The sequence below is a fragment of the Papio anubis genome, chromosome 16 (genome assembly GCF_008728515.1).
Source record: "Papio anubis isolate 15944 chromosome 16, Panubis1.0, whole genome shotgun sequence".
Lineage (NCBI taxonomy): Eukaryota > Metazoa > Chordata > Mammalia > Primates > Cercopithecidae > Papio > Papio anubis.
Genome location: NC_044991.1, coordinates 90,505,925 through 90,524,178, shown reverse-complemented (window position 1 = coordinate 90,524,178; position 18,254 = coordinate 90,505,925). Strand labels below are relative to the sequence as shown.

Sequence of the window (18,254 nt, the reverse complement as noted above, 5' to 3'; positions counted from 1 at the left end):
AGAGTGATGGCTGCAAGGGAGCAGGGCAGGACACTGGGCAGGAGGGCCAGGCCTGGCCACATGAAGCTGGTTCTGAGGACCCTGGAGCTTCCTCGGATACACAGGATGAGGTCCTGAGGGGATGAGGTCCTGTGGGGAGATGTGGCCCTGTGGAGACGTGGTCCATGTGGGATGTGGTCCTGTGGGGATGTGGTCCTGTGGGGACATGGTTGTGTGGGGACGTGGTCTGTGGAGATGTGGTCCTGTGGGATGTGGTCCTGTGGGGATGTGGTCCTGTGGGGAACATGGTCCGTAGAGACATGGTCCTGTGGGATGTAGTCCTGTAGGGACATGGTTCTGTGGGGACATGGTCTGTGGAGATGTGGTCCTGTGGGGATGTGGTCTATGGGGATGTGGAAGTGAGGTGACATGGGGCTGTGGCTGGAAGGGGTCTGGGGTGAGCGGCCGGACATCGTCCTCTACAACAAGTGAGTCCCCTGGGGAGCTCTGCCAAGGCCCAGCCTGGCCCAGCAGGGCCTATGCCAGCCCCATCCATGCCAGCCCAGGTCCAGGAAGGAAGCAGCAGGAGCAATGGAGAAACTGGTGGGGGTTGAGGAGGGAAGGGTCCCTCCAGGCCAGCAAAGAGGCTGAGGGCATCCCTGGGTGTCAGCACTGGAGCTTCAGAGCCAGAGGGGCCTGAGAGTGGCTGTGGCACCTGGGCACAACATCCCTGCCTGGACCAGTCCTGAGGCCTGGGGGCTGGCTCCTGACCCCGGACGTCTTTGCCCCACCCTTGATGGCTGCAGGAGAGCCCTTTTGGGCTGGAGTGCTTTTCACGGTCAGACCCCATCCTGGGATTTCTGGGAGAATAGTGTGGGCTGCAGGGTGCCATGGAGAGGGGTGAGGAAGCCCCAGACGGCTCCCACACCAGCAAGGCCTCTGCTTGCTCTGCACACTCAGGCCCTGCCCAGGACAAACATCACACCAGGTCCCCAGCAAACAAAGCCTCAGGCTGGGCCAAGCCCGTGTCAGGCTTCTGGGAGGCCAAGATGAAGTCTGGTCATGGAAACGGGTTTCCTGTGCCTGGAAGCCAGGGCAGCGTTGCCAGGGATTGGCCGTGGCAGACGGTGGTCTCCAGAGGCTGCTGTCCTCCAACTTGTCCTTCCCACAGATCTGTGCCGAGGGCCCTGCGCCCGGCAGCCAGCAGTCTCTGAGCTGAGTCCTCCAGGGACTATCTCTCACGACAGGCTCAGGGCCTGGGCGCGGCAGGGTCGAAGCTCCCACAAACAAAGCAAATGGAAGCTCTTCCTCCTCTCCTGTCCCAGCCATCTGCCCACAGCCCCTTCCAGGCCCCAGGGCGCCTGCCTGACCTACAAACGCTGCTGTATGATTAAGAACCATCGGGCTCCTCTTCCAACTCAATTGATTCCAGTAATGGCAGTGGGAAGGGGGGTGAAAGGGGGCCGGACGCTCTTCCAGGGTGCATTAGGGGAGGTGGTCAGTGGTGAGTGGGTGGCGAGTGGTCTTCCCTTAGGACAGGCTCCCTGCCCCCTGCAAGCTGCCCAGCCACCTAGCTCCCCGCCACCAGGACCGTGCACCGAATCCGCCTGTGTGACTCACAGGGACATATTTGAGGGAGAAGTGGAAATGCCCAGGATGGGCCGGGCAGAGAAGCAGCTCTGGGTGCCTGTACACAGCCCTCCAGGAATGCAGCCCCCAGGAACAAAGCCTCTGAGGACCATAGCCCCCACTGTGACCTCAAACCCCCAGGACCACAGCCCCTGAGTACTGCAGCTTCCACACCCTTACCAGGACCATAGCCCTCCAAAGACTGCAGCCTCCACCAGGTTCACAGCTCCCCCAGGACCACATTCCCTGCCTAGGGCTACAGCGCCTCCCGCAGAACCGCAGTGCCCGCAAGGATCACAGTTCTCGCCTGACCACAGCCCCCCCAGGACCGCAGCCCCCCCAGGACCGCAGCCCCGCCTAGGACCACAGCTCAGGAGAGGAGGGTGTGCTGCCACCCCATGTCCTCCTGTGTCTCCTCCTCACCACAGCCTGTGGGAGGTAGTGGGGTAACCTGTGGGATACAGTCGGGTGACCCCAGTTTTCTCTTCAGGGCTGGGGTTGTCACCGAGGCTTTCTCTGGACAGGACCTGGGGTTCTTGGAGTCGGTGCTGGTGCTGGGGCTGGGGTCTGCTCCCACTGAGGCCTGTTTCTGGGGCAGCAGGTGACCGTGGCTGGTGGCCGGCCAGGCTGCAGGGTGGGAGGCCTCAGCCCTTCTCTGGGCTTTGGCCACCCCCAGTTGGGGGCCCTGCTGTCCACTTGGGGCTTCTCTAAGATTGGCCCTTTGGGGCAGGAGCCCAGAAATCCCTGACCTGGGGATCGGGGTGGAGGGGACAGAGGGTCTCATGCCACCCTGTGGGCCCTGGAGCAGGAACCTGGACCTGCCAGACTGGGCGGCTCCTCAGACCCTGCCTGCTCCTAGGGTGCAGCGTTCCAGAACCGGCTCACAGCTCGGTGGTTCAGCCCAAACAGGGTTCTCCTCAAAGGCTCCCCAGAGGGCGGCCGGAGCCAGGGGTGGGCAGGGCAGGGCAGGGAGCAGCAGTGACGTGGCCCAGGGATGCTGTGGGACCTGGGGGCTGGGGGACCTGGCCCTGACCTTGTCCCGTTTCCTGTGGCGCGGGTGGAGGACCCTGGGAGGGGGGCCCTGCCCAGAGTGACCTGCACTGTTCCCAAGCACTGCCCTGAGCCCCTGCAGCGTGCGTGCTGAATGGAGTAGTCACCCGTTTCCCGTATGAGAAGGTTTCCGTTTGTGCCTCAGAAGGTGGAGAGCGTTGGTTTTTGGAGAGATGGGCTGGGGGGAAGGAGCAAACTTGAGCCTGATTCCACCCAGACTGAAATCGGGGGCCAGGCTGTGCTGGGCCGGAGGTGTGTGGAGATGCAGCTGGTGGCTCTTCCCGGGTCTCCCTCCCTCTGCAGGGCAGCCGAGCGGCAGCCCAGCCGGCGGTGTTGGCTCAGGACCAGTTCAGCGGGGCAGAGCCTCAGCACCGACCGAGACCGTGGGGGGCCAGGGCTCCATGACCTGGAGGGCAGAGCTCCAGCAGCGGCAGCTCCACAAAGGGAGGGTCCCTGAGGATTGGGAGGGAGGTTGAGGTGCAGGCCCGGCCCTGGGACTCCTGGGCAGGCACAGAGGAAGCTCAGGGAACAGTGGCCAGCTCTGCCCAAGTACCTGGGGAGGCTCTGGCCTTTGAGCAGGCTCTCAGGGAATGAGACAGAGGAGGGATGGGCAGGGGTCCAGGCAACTTGGCAGAGGTGGGCAGAAGGTGTGTGGCTGGGCAGCCGCTCCCCGGGACACGTCGTGCCCCACCGTCCTCCACAGAGCTGAGCCTGGCCCCACACCCACCAACGCTGTGGATTTAATGGAGCCTCAGGCTTCCCATCGGTGGGGACTTCTGTGGGTGGGGGGTGGGGGGTCAGCTGCTTCAGGCCGGAACGTGCTCCTGCAGTGTGTCCTACCCAGCCAGCCACTGTCCATGGAACTAGGGGCTGGGTCTGGGAGCTCTGCCTACCAGGAGGAGTTCAAGGGACATCAGCCCCTCGCTCCATTGCTCTGTTGCCCACCTGGGCCTGTGGACAGAAGACCCATGTCCTCAAGGCAAAAGAGAGTCCAGAGCCAGTGGCTCGGATGTGGCCCTGGAATTGGGCAGTGCATATGCAGCCTCACTGCATTGTCCCTGGGTGGCCAGAGCACCTGTCCTTGCCTCTGTGGCCCCTGGTGTCCTCATGCTCACACACCGGCAGGTGGCCTCCAAGTCCTTGGGGTTAAGGGCAGAAGCTGGGTGAGGAATTCCTGTGGTGGCCCGGGGTGCTGCTTGGAGGGGCAGGGACGTGGGGATGCTGTGTGTCCCAGGAGGTGTCACTGGAAGACTAGCCCCATCCCTGTGCCACTCACGGGTAAGAAGAATCAGCAGCAGCAGTGACTATGTGTGTCAGACACCTGTAGGTCCCTTCCTGTTCTCTGAACCACGTGCTACCCCCAGCTCAGGGATGATAAACTGAGGTGCGCGAGTAAGTGAAGAGACGAGCAGTGTACCTGGGCAAGGCCGCCAGCCTTTCTATGCTCCTGTGATGTGAGAATGCCTCTGTGTGTGGGCGTGGGCATGGATGTGGATGTGGACGAGGATGTGGATATGGATGTGGGCGTGGACATGGATGTGGGCATGGGTGTGGATGTGGACGTGGGCATGGACGTGGGGGTCTCACTCCCTTCGATCTTCCTGCCCAGTGCTGATGGGGACTTCGCAGTCACCCACCTGACCAAGGCCCACCTGTTCCATGACGGGCGGGTGCAGTGGACGCCCCCGGCCATCTACAAGAGCTCCTGCAGCATCGATGTCACCTTCTTCCCCTTCGACCAGCAGAACTGCACCATGAAATTCGGCTCCTGGACCTACGACAAGGCCAAGATTGACCTGGTGAATATGCACAGCCGTGTGGACCAGCTGGACTTCTGGGAGAGTGGTGAGTGGGTCATCGTGGACGCCGTGGGCACCTACAACACCAGGAAGTACGAGTGCTGTGCTGAGATCTACCCAGACATCACCTACGCCTTCGTCATCCGGCGGCTGCCGCTCTTCTACACCATCAACCTCATCATTCCCTGCCTGCTCATCTCCTGCCTCACCGTGCTGGTCTTCTACCTGCCCTCCGAGTGCGGCGAGAAGATCACGCTGTGCATCTCGGTGCTGCTGTCGCTCACCGTCTTCCTGCTGCTCATCACCGAGATCATCCCGTCCACCTCGCTGGTCATCCCGCTCATCGGCGAGTACCTGCTGTTCACCATGATCTTCGTCACCCTGTCCATCGTCATCACGGTCTTCGTGCTCAACGTACACCACCGCTCGCCGCGCACGCACACCATGCCCGCCTGGGTACGCAGGGTCTTTCTGGACATCGTGCCGCGCCTGCTCCTCATGAAGCGGCCGTCCGTGGTCAAGGACAATTGCCGGCGACTCATTGAGTCCATGCACAAGATGGCCAGTGCCCCGCGCTTCTGGCCCGAGCCGGAGGGGGAGCCCGCCACCACAAGCGGCACCCAGAGCCGGCACCCGCCCTCGCCGTCCTGTGTCCCCCTGGATGTGCCGGCTGAGTCTGGGCCTGCCTGCAAGTCGCCCTCCGACCAGCTCCCCACTCTGCAGCCCCCGGAAGCTGAGAAAGCCAGTCCCCACCCCTCGCCTGGACCCTACCGCCCACCCCACAGCACCCAGGCACCAGGGCTGGCCAAAGCCAGGTCCCTCAGCGTCCAGCACATGTCCAGCCCTGGAGAAGCGGTGGAAGGTGGTGTCCGGTGCCGGTCTCGGAGCATCCAGTACTGTGTTCCCCGAGACAATGCCGCCCCCGAGGCGGACGGCCAGGCTGCCGGCGCCCTGGCCTCTCGCAAGACCCACTCGGCTGAGCTCCCGCCCCCAGACCAGCCCTCTCCGCGCAAATGCACCTGCGGGAAGGAGCCCCCTTCCGTGTCCCCGAGCGCCACGCTCAAGGCCCGCAGCACCAAAGCACCGCCCCGGCACCTGCCCCTGTCGCCGGCCCTGACCCGGGCGGTGGAGGGTGTCCAGTACATCGCGGACCACCTGAAGGCCGAAGATGCAGACTTCTCGGTAAGTCCCGCCCATGGCCGTGCTGGGCGCCTCTGGCCCAGATGGAGTCGGTGGACACCCTCCATTCCTGGTGCGTCATCCAGGAGCTGGGCCCAGGCCTCAGGCTGCTTTGCTTTGGGGTGCAGGGCGTGGCCCCTGCTGCAGCAGCCTTGCCCCGAGCTGCTACGTGGCTGCAGGTCCCAGGCTGAGAGGGGCAGGTGGCCCCGAGGGGCTGGCACAGGGTGGATCCTGGTGCCGCCTCCGGCTCTGGGACACACTGGGCCTCGCAGATGGCAGGGTGAGGGGCCACAGGCGGTGTCCTTCCAGCACAGCACGGGGGCGCTCTGGGAACTCCTGCCCAGCGATGCCCAAGTCTCCAGAACGCAACAAGGCACTGCCAAGTCCCTTTCCCCAGGGCGTGCCTGTGCCTGCCCCGTGGGCCTCCCTAGGGCCCCTCCGTACCTGGGGCCTGGAGGTAGGGGGCTTGGAGAAGATGGGATGGGATGGGATGGGCTGGTGGCAGGAGAGAAGGATCTGGGACAGGAACACAGCCCCAAGACCGTCAGCCCCACGCGGCCACGCTGGGGACAGGGGTGGGAGATTCATGGGCTGGGGGCAGAAAACACAGGGCGCACTGCTAAGGCCCCCCGGGGCCCTGGGCCAGCCCACCTGCCCTCACCCTCACGCACCAGGCACCGGCCGCACAGCGGCCTCCAGAGCCGTGCTTTCTGCTAAGTGGCAGCCACGTCTGTGTTACCCGCGGCTCTGCGGTCTCCTACCCGTTCCCTGCAGGAGAGGCCCTGGGGCAGAGCCAGCTTTGCCTGACCCTAGCACCAGGTGGCCTCCCTGTTTCCTTCTGCAGACATTTGCTGTCTGTCGCAGGTGGGGAGGCGCAGGGGCCAGGGTCCACAGACGGGACAATGGGGCCGGATGGGTGGGGCACGCAGGCGGCCGAGGGTCTCAGCCTCAGCCGTGCAGCCCGTGACGTCCACAGCGACAACTTGGCATCTGTCCTGCCATCCGCCTGCTGTCGCCGGCACCTCCCGGCTCTCGTCCCAGTGCCAGGGCCTGGCGCCCTCAGTGGGCCGCCTCCATCTGAAGGGGCCGCCTCTGCCAGGATCCCAGAGCGCCATCCTCGATGGTTTATTAGGATGCATCTGGTGCCTGCCCCCACTAACTGAGTGAGCCCCAAAGCAAGGGGCGCGTGCTCCACACCCCTGAGAAGTGAGGGAGTCGCTTGCCCCACACAGCCACCCCCACTGAATCCCAAGAAGCTGCAAAGCCACCTGCACGTTCCAGAATGTTCTGGGGTCACGAGAGCAGCCTGGAGAAGTGTCAGGACCCTGCTTTGCTGCCAGCTCTTGAAGCCAGAGGCAGCTGTGCCCAGGCCGTGCCACTGTGGGGTCCGATGCTTTTAGGTGTTTGATCAAAACGGCCCTGAAGCCGGCAGTGGGTCTGAGCTCGGCGGCCAGCGCAGCCTGGGCCCCCTCCAGCAGCCTTGCGGGCCGATCGCTGCCGCTGCCTGACCTGGTTCTGGGCTTGTGGGGAGCAGAGCTGACTTCACAGGAGGTGCCTCGGGGACAGAGGGAAGGCTTTGGTCTGTCGCCGCGTTTCATCTTCAGGGCGGATGGAACGCGGCACACAGAATCCAGGGAACTACAGGCACATGGGAAAGGGCGAGAGGGTGGCCGCGTCCCTCCCCCAGAGCCGAGGCCTGAGCAGGACTTTATTTATAAGTGACCCCGTTTGCCTTCAGGCTTCCCGTAAATAAATATGGCCATTTTGGTTCAGTTTAACACGATCAGGACAGCCGGGATTGCTGCAAAAAATCAGAGCAGGAGACAGCACTGTCCCCTCCCATCCCTCATCATCCACAGGCCCGGGACCCAGGACACCCTCATGGCCTGGCCCAGAGGCAGCTCGTCAGCTTGGGGTCGTCTCAGGTCCTTCTATACAGCAGAGCCACAGACACGGGACGGGGAAGCCAGAGACACACAGGACAGTGGAGCCAGAGACACAGGACGGGGGAGCCGGGGACACGGGACGGGGGAGCCGGGGACGCAGGATGGGAGAGCCAGAGACGCAGGACGGGGGAGCCAGAGACACACAGGACAGTGGAGCTAGAGACACAGGACGGGGGAGCCGGGGACGCAGGACGGGGGAGCCAGAGACGCGGGTTGGGGGAGCCAGAGATGTGGGACAGGGGAGCCGGGGCCAGGGAAGTGGCCAGCTGCATGAGTACCTTTAGCTGCACACAGCAGCTGTCTTGAGAATGGCTTCCCGACTCCAGGCCTGACCGGGCCACTGCCTTTGCCGTCCCTAGGCCTCTGCTCCTAGGGGTCACCCAGGGTGGGGTCCGCCCTGCATCAGCCCCAGGAGTGTGGGGTTAGAAGCCGGACCGGGAGCTGGCACCCACTGTCCCTGTTTAGATGTGTAACCGCAGCCACCCCCGATAGCTGTGCACCTCAGTGTGAAAACGGGACAGGCCAGGGGAAGCTCGAGCGAGAGATCGCAGACGGCGGTGGCTGTGCGGGTTCCGTGTGTGCTGCTCTCGTCCGCCCTCTGGCCCCGGGTCCTCCCTGTGGAGCATCAGCTGGCAGTGCTGCCCACGACCAGTGTGTGGGGTTAGGCCCTGTTATCCCAAACCCAGCAGGCTCCCTGTCTCACCCTGCTCAGTGAGGCTGTGCCCCCACCGGGCCTCATTTTCCCATCTGCAAAACGGGGAGGGGGATGGGCCTCCATGGTGCGCCTCCCAGCGCTGGTGAACTGAGAGCAGACCCCCCACGGGGCGCCTGAACCCCCCTCCCCCGTGCCCCCTTCCTGAAGCGCAGACTGCCTGCTGAGAGGTGGGGGCGCTCAGGGCACAGTGCAGAGCCTGTCTTCACACAGGGGTCTGCCCAGCCGGAATTCCCAGGGTTCCCAGGTCCTCCTGCCCTGCACCGTGGTGATGCCGCCCCCTGCAGAGCACTGGCTCTCCCGTGCACCCCGATTCCTCCTCTTGGTGCAGGTGTGTGCGGGATGCACCGGCAGCCGTGGCTGCCTCGGGTGGAAGGTGGGAGGTGGGAGGTGGAGAAGCTGCCGCCGGCGGTGCCAGGGTCCTGAGGGCTCTCCCGTGGGCGGCCGGGCCTGTTGGAGTGACGGCGTCTGTGCTTGCAGGTGAAGGAGGACTGGAAGTACGTGGCCATGGTGATCGACCGCATCTTCCTCTGGATGTTCATCATCGTTTGCCTGCTGGGGACCGTGGGCCTCTTCCTGCCGCCCTGGCTGGCTGGCATGATCTAGGAAGGGACCAGGAGCCTGCGTGGCCTGCGGCTGCAGCACACGGGGTCGGCGTCCATGCGGCCGGCCTGGGGCCGGGCTGGCTCCTCCCTGGACTCTGCAGGGCCACACGTTTGCCACATTATCCTTCCTGTTCTGTGTCTGCTGTAAGACGGCCTTGGACAGGGACACAGCCTCTGGGGAGACTGAGTGCGGAGCTGCTTCCAGCTGGGCTGAGGCCCCAGGAGGCAGCGGCTTGGAGCAGCGGCTTCTACCTGCAGGACTCGGGTTAGGTCCAGTGCAAGAGTCTCCTGAGCCCCCCTGCAGGTGGGACTCCCTCCTCCCGGTCCCTCAGCAGACCCGGCGATGGTCCCGACTGCCCCGAGGGGCCCTTGAAGGGACTTCATGCTCCTTCTGCCCTAAGTGTCCCGTCTTCTGGAGGCCTGACCGCCTCTCCCACCCACCGCGTCCTGTGTGGGCCTCAGCTTCTCCCCCACGGTCCTCGGGCCTCCCTGGCCCCATAAGCGTGAGCCAGCGGCGCTCCAATCTCCTTCGCTAGGAGTGGGTCCAGGCAGGGATTGTGTTCGGCTGTGTTTTGGGTAAGTTAGAACTCAAGTCTTGTGCCCGAGGACCCTTGGAGAACAGAGCTTTGTGGAGCTGGTCCCGCGTGGGGAGAATCGGGTGGCAGGCCCTCCACGGGGGACAGGAGCACCCAGCCCCAGAGTCCCGAGACCAGGGCTCTGCCTTCCCGGTGTGGGGCCAGGGCTCTGTGGCAGGTGGCCAGGGCTCCACGGGGGCCTAGTGGCTCTGGCCCCGGGATTACTTCTGTGTTGTGATTTCCCAGGGCTGGGAGGGTCCCGAATGGAGCCCAGACCCGGGCCCTGGTTCCCCCAGGACCCTGAGGGTTTCTACCTTGGTGCACAGCCCGGGAGATCCGCCCAGGGCTCTGGGTTTGGGAAGAAGGATTTCCCGTCACAGTAGCCTTGGGGAGCTGGTGGGGGCATCCCTGAGAACCTCCACCCGGGAGATGCTGGGACCCTCGGGGCAGGAAGCTCCCGAGAAACCTCGTGGGGGTCAGGGAGCCCTGGGGTTTCCACACAGGCCTGTGCCCTCCATCCTGGCAGGGCAAGCAGGGCTAAGCAGGGCCTCACCCCTGCAGGCGGTACCCAGAGGTGGGGGAGGCCTGAAGTGTCTCCAGGCATGACCCTGGAGCCCGGCAGTGCACCCCCTAAAGACGGCGCACCTGGCAGGCCCCCAGCGTCCCCAGGGGCACACTTCCCCCAGGGGGTGGGCACAGGCTGCCCCACCCCTCCATGATTCTAAGGGCTCAGAGGGGCGGGGCCAGGACGGCGTGTCCCTTGCCTGAGAGTGACGTTGGTTCAGGAAGGCAGTCAGGAAACCACCCACTGAGTGGTCCACATTCTGCCACCCCCAGACCCCATCCAGCCCGGGGCGGGGCTGGGGTCGGGCCCTGTGTCCCACTGTGTCTCATCCGTCTGTCCCTGAGCCAAGCTCTCCTGGGCCAGGGTCTCCTCAGAAGGTGTCTGAGAGCAGAATGAATAATTGAAGTTTGGAACGCAGCACGCTGAGTGCCCAGGAAATGCCACTGTGTCCCCGCGGGCAGTGACATGAGTGGGGAGGAGACTCAGGCTCACATTGCCCACACCTGCCTCTGAACTGCTGCTGGTCACCCCCACCCCCAGGTGCCTGTGACTGGGGTCCTGAGGCTGGGGCTGTTGTGCCAGGAGTGGGTGGGACGCAGAGACCCTCGTGCCAAATCCTGGGCATCCCCAGCCCCCCGGCCCCTCCACATCCCCTGTGTATTCAGGACTCCATCTGCTGAACTCTGACCTGTCCCTGCTCCGTCATCAGCCCCTGCTGCCCCTCGGCCAGAGCTCCCAGGATGCAGAGAGACCCCAGACGGCCAGAGAACCCAGGATGCAGGGAGACCCTGGGCGAGTGAGGTCATCCTGGGGCCATGGAAGCTGGCAGGAGACACTGGTCTCAGAGGAGGGAGAGAGACGCAGATTTCAGATATAAGAAGCCGGATCCGCACTGCATAAGCAGATCCAGCTGCCAGATGTGTGGGCAGCTGCAGGGAGCGGCCCGGGGTGCTGGGCCCAGCTGTGGTTGTTCTTTTCTGGGTCAGGAGTGACTGCGGAGTGGCTGGGACGCTCCTGCTGGGGGACCCTCCTGCTGGGGGTGGCCGCTTGCCTGGGGGAATACCCCTTTCCCTTTCTTCTTCTTCTTTATATATATATTTTTTGAGGCTCAAAAAAAAAAAAGTCCAAATAAAGCACCATATTCCCACCACGCCAAATTAACCTGGACAACAATGTTGGCGTATTTGCGTCCACTGTTGTTTTTATTAATTAAGGTAAAATTTACGTATGGTGAGATGCATGCTCTTCAGCGGGGACCCCAGCCCCTAGAAGGTCCCTCCAGCCCTTCCTGTTGGCGTCCCTTCCCCATTTGTGGCTCTGACTTAAGCACGGTGGATTGACCTCTCCGGCTCATGACCTTCAAGGAGTCAGAATGCTGCAGTTGGAGCCTTTGATGTGTGGCTTCTTGATCATGTGACTTAGAGCTTCATCCGTGCTGTTGTGTGTGTCTGTAGCTCATTGCTATTTGTTCCTTCGTTTTTAATTGTGAGCAGTGTTCTTCTGTCCGAATAAACTAAGACATAGTTTGTCCATCACCTGTTAGTGGACTTTGTTTGCAGCTGTCAGTGGTTAGGAACGGAGGTGCCGGTGTGTGCACAGGGACACGGATGGTCTCGCGCTCTATCCATTGTGTATGTTGATTTTCTGTATCTGTTCATGTTTTAGCATCTTTCAGACCCAGGACTGCTCCTCCTAGGGCCACTTATTTCCCAGGGGTGGACAGCTTGCCTAGAGCCCGCCTTGCCAGGGCTGTGTCCCCCGACTCCCTATCAAAGTCTTACACTAAGCCAGTGTTTCCCCGCCCTGCGCGAGTCGGGCACCAGGCAGCGGGAGACACCGCTGCAGCTCAAAGCCTGTGGGGCGCCGGCCCCTCAGCAACTGCTCATGCCACCCTGCCCGGTCCTTCCCAGGGGAGGCCCCAACGAAGGCCCCGGCCAGGGCTTCCCAGCCCCTTCTGCCTCTGGACAGCCTGGGTGTTTCCCGTGTGGCCTGGCCTGGGGTGACGTGGCCCTCCTCTCAGGAAGCGTGGTACTCTCTCAATGGCATCGGCCTCCAGAGTTGTCACTCAGGCTCCCTTGTAAGTTATGGCTGGGCCCAGGACACTCCAGGGCACGCAGCTGCTGTGGGACTGCTGGGTTAGCAGGTGCCCCCGGAGCAGAGGTGGCTTCGGGTTTCTAAAGTGGCTGAGTCCTTTCACTTTGCACTAGAAATGCTGGATCAGGCAGCACACATAGCACCTGGGGACGCAAGCCCAGCCAGCCCCACAGACCAAGTTCCGCCAACCGTGTGGCCTGCCGAGCCCAGGTGCGGCTCCCGGCTTCTGCAGGAAACGTCTGCCAAGCCCTGGAACGTGCTCTCAGCGTGTGCATAGACTTCAGTGAGTAAAATGCCCCTTCACCACGTGTGCTGTGCCCTGCATTTTCTATTCAAGTTTCTTCTATTTCAATCTGTAGGAAAGGCTGGGTGTGACCCACAGAATTGATTTCTTGACCCACGGTTGGAAGCTCGCTGCTTAGGACAGAATACCTGGCAGTGGAATTGTTAGGGGTTTGCACTGGGTTTTAGGAGATAACGCCAACGTGCTTTCCATGTGACTGTGCCGTTTACACTCCCCATCTGCAGACAGGTGCTCCCGTTGCGCTAATCCGAGCTGACATTTCCTGGCATTTGCCTGCCTTGCGGGGTAACATACACGGCGTGCATATGAATCCTCGGCAGCATGACAAGGCATTTTCTTTCACAGACTGAATGTGTGCATAGAGCCAGCGCCCGGGAATCCCCTGCTCAGCCCGGCCAGCCACGACCCCCCCGAGGTCACCCAACACCTCTGCCTGGTGTTGCTAGCCCTGGGTTCTGTGCATGGCTGCGCCAGGTGTGCCCGTCTGTCGGCTCCCGATTCCGGGTCGTTACTCGCTGTGCTGCGGGCTCTGCCATGTGGCACCACCTTCTTTATCCATGGCCAGCTCGTGGCTGCTGTGAACAGATCTTGGCACCTACGTGTCTCCGTGGGAGGCAGACCCAGCAGCTCCGGCTCAGTGGCGGGAAGGAAGGGCGCGTGGTCAGCTCAAGGAGCTGCTGACGAAGGGTTTGCCAACGCGACTGCATTGACATCACCTCCTCTCAGGGTTCCGATTCTCTCCGCTGTACCAAGGGTTCTTAATTTTTACCAGTCCGGTGGGAATGCAGTTCTCTCTCTGTTTTAAATTACATTTCTCTAGTTACTAGAGCTGGGGCACCTTCTCACATGTTTGTCGACTGTTCAAGTTTCTTCTATGATGTGCCTATTATCTTTTGTCAGGGTTTTGAATCTCTATTTTTTATTTCTAATTTAATTCCTCTGGAGTCAGGGAAGTATTCCATTTCATCTCAGTGCTTTCAAATCTGTCACGCTTGTTATCGGGTCCAGCATATGGTCTGTCCACGTCAGGGTTCCACGCAGCCTTGAAAAGAACACATCTTCTGCTCTGCTTCAGGGAATGTTCTAGAAATGCCAGCCAGGTCCCGCCTGCTGAGGCATCCTTCAAGCCTTCTACACCCAGGCCAGTGTTCTGTCTATATGGTGTAGGAGGCTTCAGAGGGGAGCTGAGGTCACCAAGGAGAATCGTGGCTTTACCCCTTCTCGCAGGCGTGCTGGCGTTTGCTTCGCGTATTTGGAAGCTCTGTTCTGTCGTGTTCAGGGCTACTGTGTTCTCATGGTGGGGGCACCTGCTCGCTATGGAACGGCCTCTCTATCCCTCGTACCATTCCACACTCTCAAGTCTCCTTTTCTCATCATCACATTGACACTCCAGCCGTCTTTCGAGAGTTGTTGGTAGATCCTTTTCTAGTCTCTCCTTTTAACCTTACTGTTCCATTTCATTACATATAAGGAGGGTTTCTTGCAGACAACAGGTAACTACCATCCTAGTCAGACACAGAACGCTTCTGTCACCCGGAAAGCTCCTTCATGTCCCTGTGTAGCTAAAACCCTCTGCGCTCCAGGAAACCGCTGACATGATTCCCAGCTCTGTGGATCACTTCTGTTATGTTCTAGAACTTCATGTAGGTGGAACAGGTGCGTTTGTGGACAGCCTGTGTCACACAGCATGGCGTTCGGGGTTGTAGACGAACAGTCAAACTCTGTAAAATATTTGAAGAGACTTATTCTGAGCCAAATATGAGTGACCATGGCCCGTGACACAGCCCTCGGGAGGTCCTGAGGACACGTGCCCAAGGTGGTCGGGCACGGCTTGGTTTTATCCATTTTTGGGAGGCAGGAGACATCAATCAATACATTTAAGAAATACATTGGTTTGGTTCAGAAAGGTGGGATAATTCACAGCGAATTCAAACATTTTCTGGTTGACAACTGGTTGAGTGTATCTGAAGACCTGGGATCAATGGAAAGGAATGTTCAGGTTGAGATAAAGGATTGTGGAGACCAAGTTTGATTGGTGCAGAGGAAGCTCTGAGACAGCAGACTTCAGAGACAGCAGATTGTGAAATGTTTCTTATTGAACCTAAAAGGGTGCCTGGCACTTAGTTGATTATCTCCTGGATCTGGAAAGGAAGGAAAACAAAGGGGAAGGGGATTCTCTATAGAATGTGGGTTTCTCCCACAAGAGACTTCGCAGGGCAATTTCAAGGTATGGCAAGGAAATATATTTTGGCGTAAAATGTTTTTTTTTTCCTTGTCTCATAATATTACACCAGAGTGAGACTGGAAAGTAAGTCATGATATATAGGGTCAAATAAAGCACATCTGGTGAGAATGGATGGTTTGTAGGGCATGACTCCCCAGACCCCTTTGATAGGAATTTGGGCAAGATAAGAAATCAGAGCTTAGTCCTTGGGGTATTCACCCAAGTTGTTGAATGGACGTAATTCACTCATTTTTATGAATATGATGTAACTCATTCATCTGTGTGGATATGATGTAATTCACTCGTCTTTATGGATATGATGTAATTTACTCGTCTTTGTGGATATGACGTAATTCATTCATCTGTGTGGATATGACGTAATTCACTCATCTTTGTGGATATGACATAATTCACTCATCTGCGTGGATATGACGTAATTCATTCATCTGCGTGGATATGACGTAATTCGCTCAACTTTGTGGATATGACGTAATTCATTCATCTGTGTGGATATGACGTAATTCACTCATCTTTGTGGGTATGACGTAATTCATTCATCTGTGGATATGACGTAATTCATTCATCTGTGTGGATATGACGTAATTCATTCATCTGTGTGGATATGATGTAACTCACTCATCTTTGTGGATATGACGTAATTCATTCATCTGTGGATATGATGTAATTCACTTGTCTTTGTGGATATGATATAATTCATTCATCTGTGTGGATATGACATAATTCACTCGTCTTTATGGATTTGCTGCAATTAGTTGAATAATCGATGGACATGTGGATTGTTTCCAGTCTGGACCTGCTCTGATTAAAGTGACTGTGAACATTCAAGTGCAGGCTTCGTGCAGACACCTGCTTTCATTTCTTTGGGGCGAATACCTAGTAGAATTGCTGGGGGCATAGGATAGTTGTACTTTTCTGATTTTGTTTGTTTGTTTTTAGATGGAGTCTCGCTCTGATGCCAGGCTGGAGTGCAATGGTGCGATCTCAGCTCACTGCAACCTCCGCCTCCTGGGTTCAAGCGATTTTCCTGCCTCAGCCTCCCGAGTAGCTGAGACTACAGGTGCATGCCACCATGCCCAGCTAATTTTTTGTATTTTTAGTAGAGACGGGGTTTCAACATGTTAGCCAGGATGGTCTCTATCTCTTGACCTCAGGTGATCCACCCGCCTTGGCCTCCCAAAGTGCCAGGATTACAGGCGTGAGCCGCCGCGCCCGGCCTGTACTCGCTCTTTGTAAGGGGCCCCCACGTTGTTTTCCAGGGTGGCTGGAGCATCCACACGCCCCGACGTGCTCACCAGCACCCAGTGTCTTAGCTGTTGCAGTGAGTGTGATTTTCATATGTGCCTCCCTGATGATGGTGATGTTGATCATTTTAGGTGCTCACAAGCCACTCGTATGTCTTCTTTTTGTGAAGGATCTGTTGAAATACTTTGCCCATTGTTTTATCAGATTGTCTGCTTTTAGTGAGTTGTACGAGTTTTGTGTACATTCTGGCTATAAAACCTCCGTCCAGGACTCGTGGTCAGAGTAGGTCCTCTCTGCCTCTGACAGCCCTCATTTTCTTTTTCTTTTTTTTTTTTTTTTTTGACAGAGTCTCGCTCTGTCACCCAGGCTGGAGTGCAGTGGCCGGATCTCAGCTCACTGCCAGCTCCGCCTCCTGGGTTCACGCCATTCTCCTGCCTCAGCCTCCCGAGTAGCTGGGACTACAGGCGCCGCCACCACCACGCCTGGCTAGTTTTTTGTATTTTTTAGTAGAGACGGGGTTTCACCGTGTTAGCCAGGATGGTCTCAATCTCCTGACCTCGTGATCCGCCCGCCTCGGCTTCCCAAAGTGCTGGGATTACAGGCGTGAGCCACCGCGCCCGGCCGACAGCCCTCATTTTCTTAATGCTGCCTTTTGAAGAAAAGCTTTGAATTTTGACAAAAATTTTTTCCTTCTGTTTCTTTTAACGGTTAGTGCTTCGTGTGTCCTGTTTGAGAAGCCTTTGCCCACTCCAAGGCTGTAAACGTGATCTTCCGCTTTTTCCTTCTGGAAAGTGTAGTTTTGGCTTTGGTGTTTAGGTGAGAGTCTTTGAACTAACTGTTGTGTCTGGCGTGAGATAAGGGTGGAGGCCCATTGTCTGGTCTCCGTTCCCGTGGAAGTGGCTGGAGACAGTGTCGCGAGCGTGTTGCCCAGCTCTGCGGCTGTTACTGGCCCAGGACGGCTCTACCATGGCTGGAAGCAGAAAGCTGCATGTCGTCTTTAAATGCCATCTGGAGAATTCATCCTTCGATCAGCGAGAGGTATTGCAATTTCTACTACAGCGGGATATATTTAGGCCGTCTCTGTGGTTTGTTGTTGTTGTGGAAATACGTTCCATCCCTTCTGTGGGAGAAACTGGTATAGTCAGTTGCTCTGGAAGCTACACATTCCCTGGTGACTGCTCGTAACTCAAAACAAGCATTTATTTATTTATTTTTATTTATTTTTTTTGAGACGGAGTCTCGCTCTGTCGCCCAAGCTGGAGTGCAGTGGCCGGATCTCAGCTCACTGCAAGCTCCGCCTCCCGGGTTCACGCCATTCTCCTGCCTCAGCCTCCCGAGTAGCTGGGACTACAGGCGCCGCCACCTCGCCCGGCTAGTTTTTTTTTGTATTTTTTAGTAGAGACGGGGTTTCACCGGGTTAGCCAGGATGGTCTCCATCTCCTGACCTTGTGATCCGCCCGTCTCGGCCTCCCAAAGTGCTGGGATTACAGGCTTGAGCCACCGTGCCCGGCGCATTTATGTTTTTCAAGAGCTCAGTATATTGATCTGAAGAATGCCTCCCACCTCCAAGGAAGACAAGTACCCCAGCGTGCCTTCAGGAATTGTGGCCTCCCCCACGCCAGCCACACGGGAATAACCTAGAATTTCAGCTCTGGATTGCCACAGACATGATTTGTCTGGGATGAAGGGCTTCATTATTTGGTCCATAGTGAACTTTACTAAGTTTTACACTGACTGTGGGATTTTCCCAGGTGTCTGGTATAATTTCTGATCATTCTCCCTTTTTTGCAGAATACTTCCTCCAGTGGTATTTTCAGAGAAGATCTTGTGTTTGACTCCTTCTGACGCTCTGGGATGCAGAAGGTATTTTTGTCTCCTTCATTTAAGTGATAATTCTCTGGACATGAAACGTGAGCATGTTTTCTTGAACCCTGTGGAGCCACCGTCCCAGCGTCTCCTCTGCTGGCCCCTGGTTCTTCCGTAGTCTGGGCTGCAGGTTTTCCCTGGAAAGATCTTTCTATTTTTTTTTTTTCTTTTGACTGTGTGTCATCCCAGCACAGGGGCCATGTTAATCTTCTCTGTATTGTTCCAATTTTAGTATTTGTACTAAAGATTTTTTAAAGAATTTTTTTCTCCGTCATCATTATGTATTGCATTATATATGGCATTGAGGAACCTAAGGGTACATTTAAAAACTCACTCCATTTGACATTCTGAGCCCTTTAAATCTGAGCTCTTAAATCTTTCTCTAATGCACAAATCTTCAGAAAACCCAGTTATGTTCACCATTCCCCACTTCTTGCTGTTTCTTTCCTCGTAGAGCCCCCGTT

At 58.2% G+C, this 18,254-nt stretch overlaps 1 protein-coding gene and 1 pseudogene across 2 annotated transcripts; one reads left to right on the top strand and one right to left on the bottom strand.

Moving 5' to 3' along the window:
• The first annotated feature begins 440 nt into the window (after positions 1–440).
• CHRNA4 (cholinergic receptor nicotinic alpha 4 subunit) lies at positions 441–11,574 on the top strand. 2 transcript variants are annotated; one of them, XM_031656907.1, is made up of 3 exons: positions 441–467; positions 4,268–5,639; positions 8,775–11,574. In XM_031656907.1, the coding sequence occupies exons 2-3, from the start codon at positions 4,413–4,415 to the stop codon at positions 8,898–8,900; spliced, it is 1,353 nt and encodes a 450-aa protein (XP_031512767.1). In that variant the 5' UTR covers positions 441–467; positions 4,268–4,412; the 3' UTR covers positions 8,901–11,574. The 2 variants fall into 2 exon arrangements, with proteins under 2 accessions (XP_031512767.1, XP_017800125.2); XM_017944636.3 differs by lacking the exon at positions 441–467 and adding an exon at positions 495–879.
• A 6,365-nt stretch (positions 11,575–17,939) lies between these two features.
• LOC116270853 lies at positions 17,940–18,038 on the bottom strand (annotated as a pseudogene).
• Between the last annotated feature and the right edge of the window lie 216 nt (positions 18,039–18,254).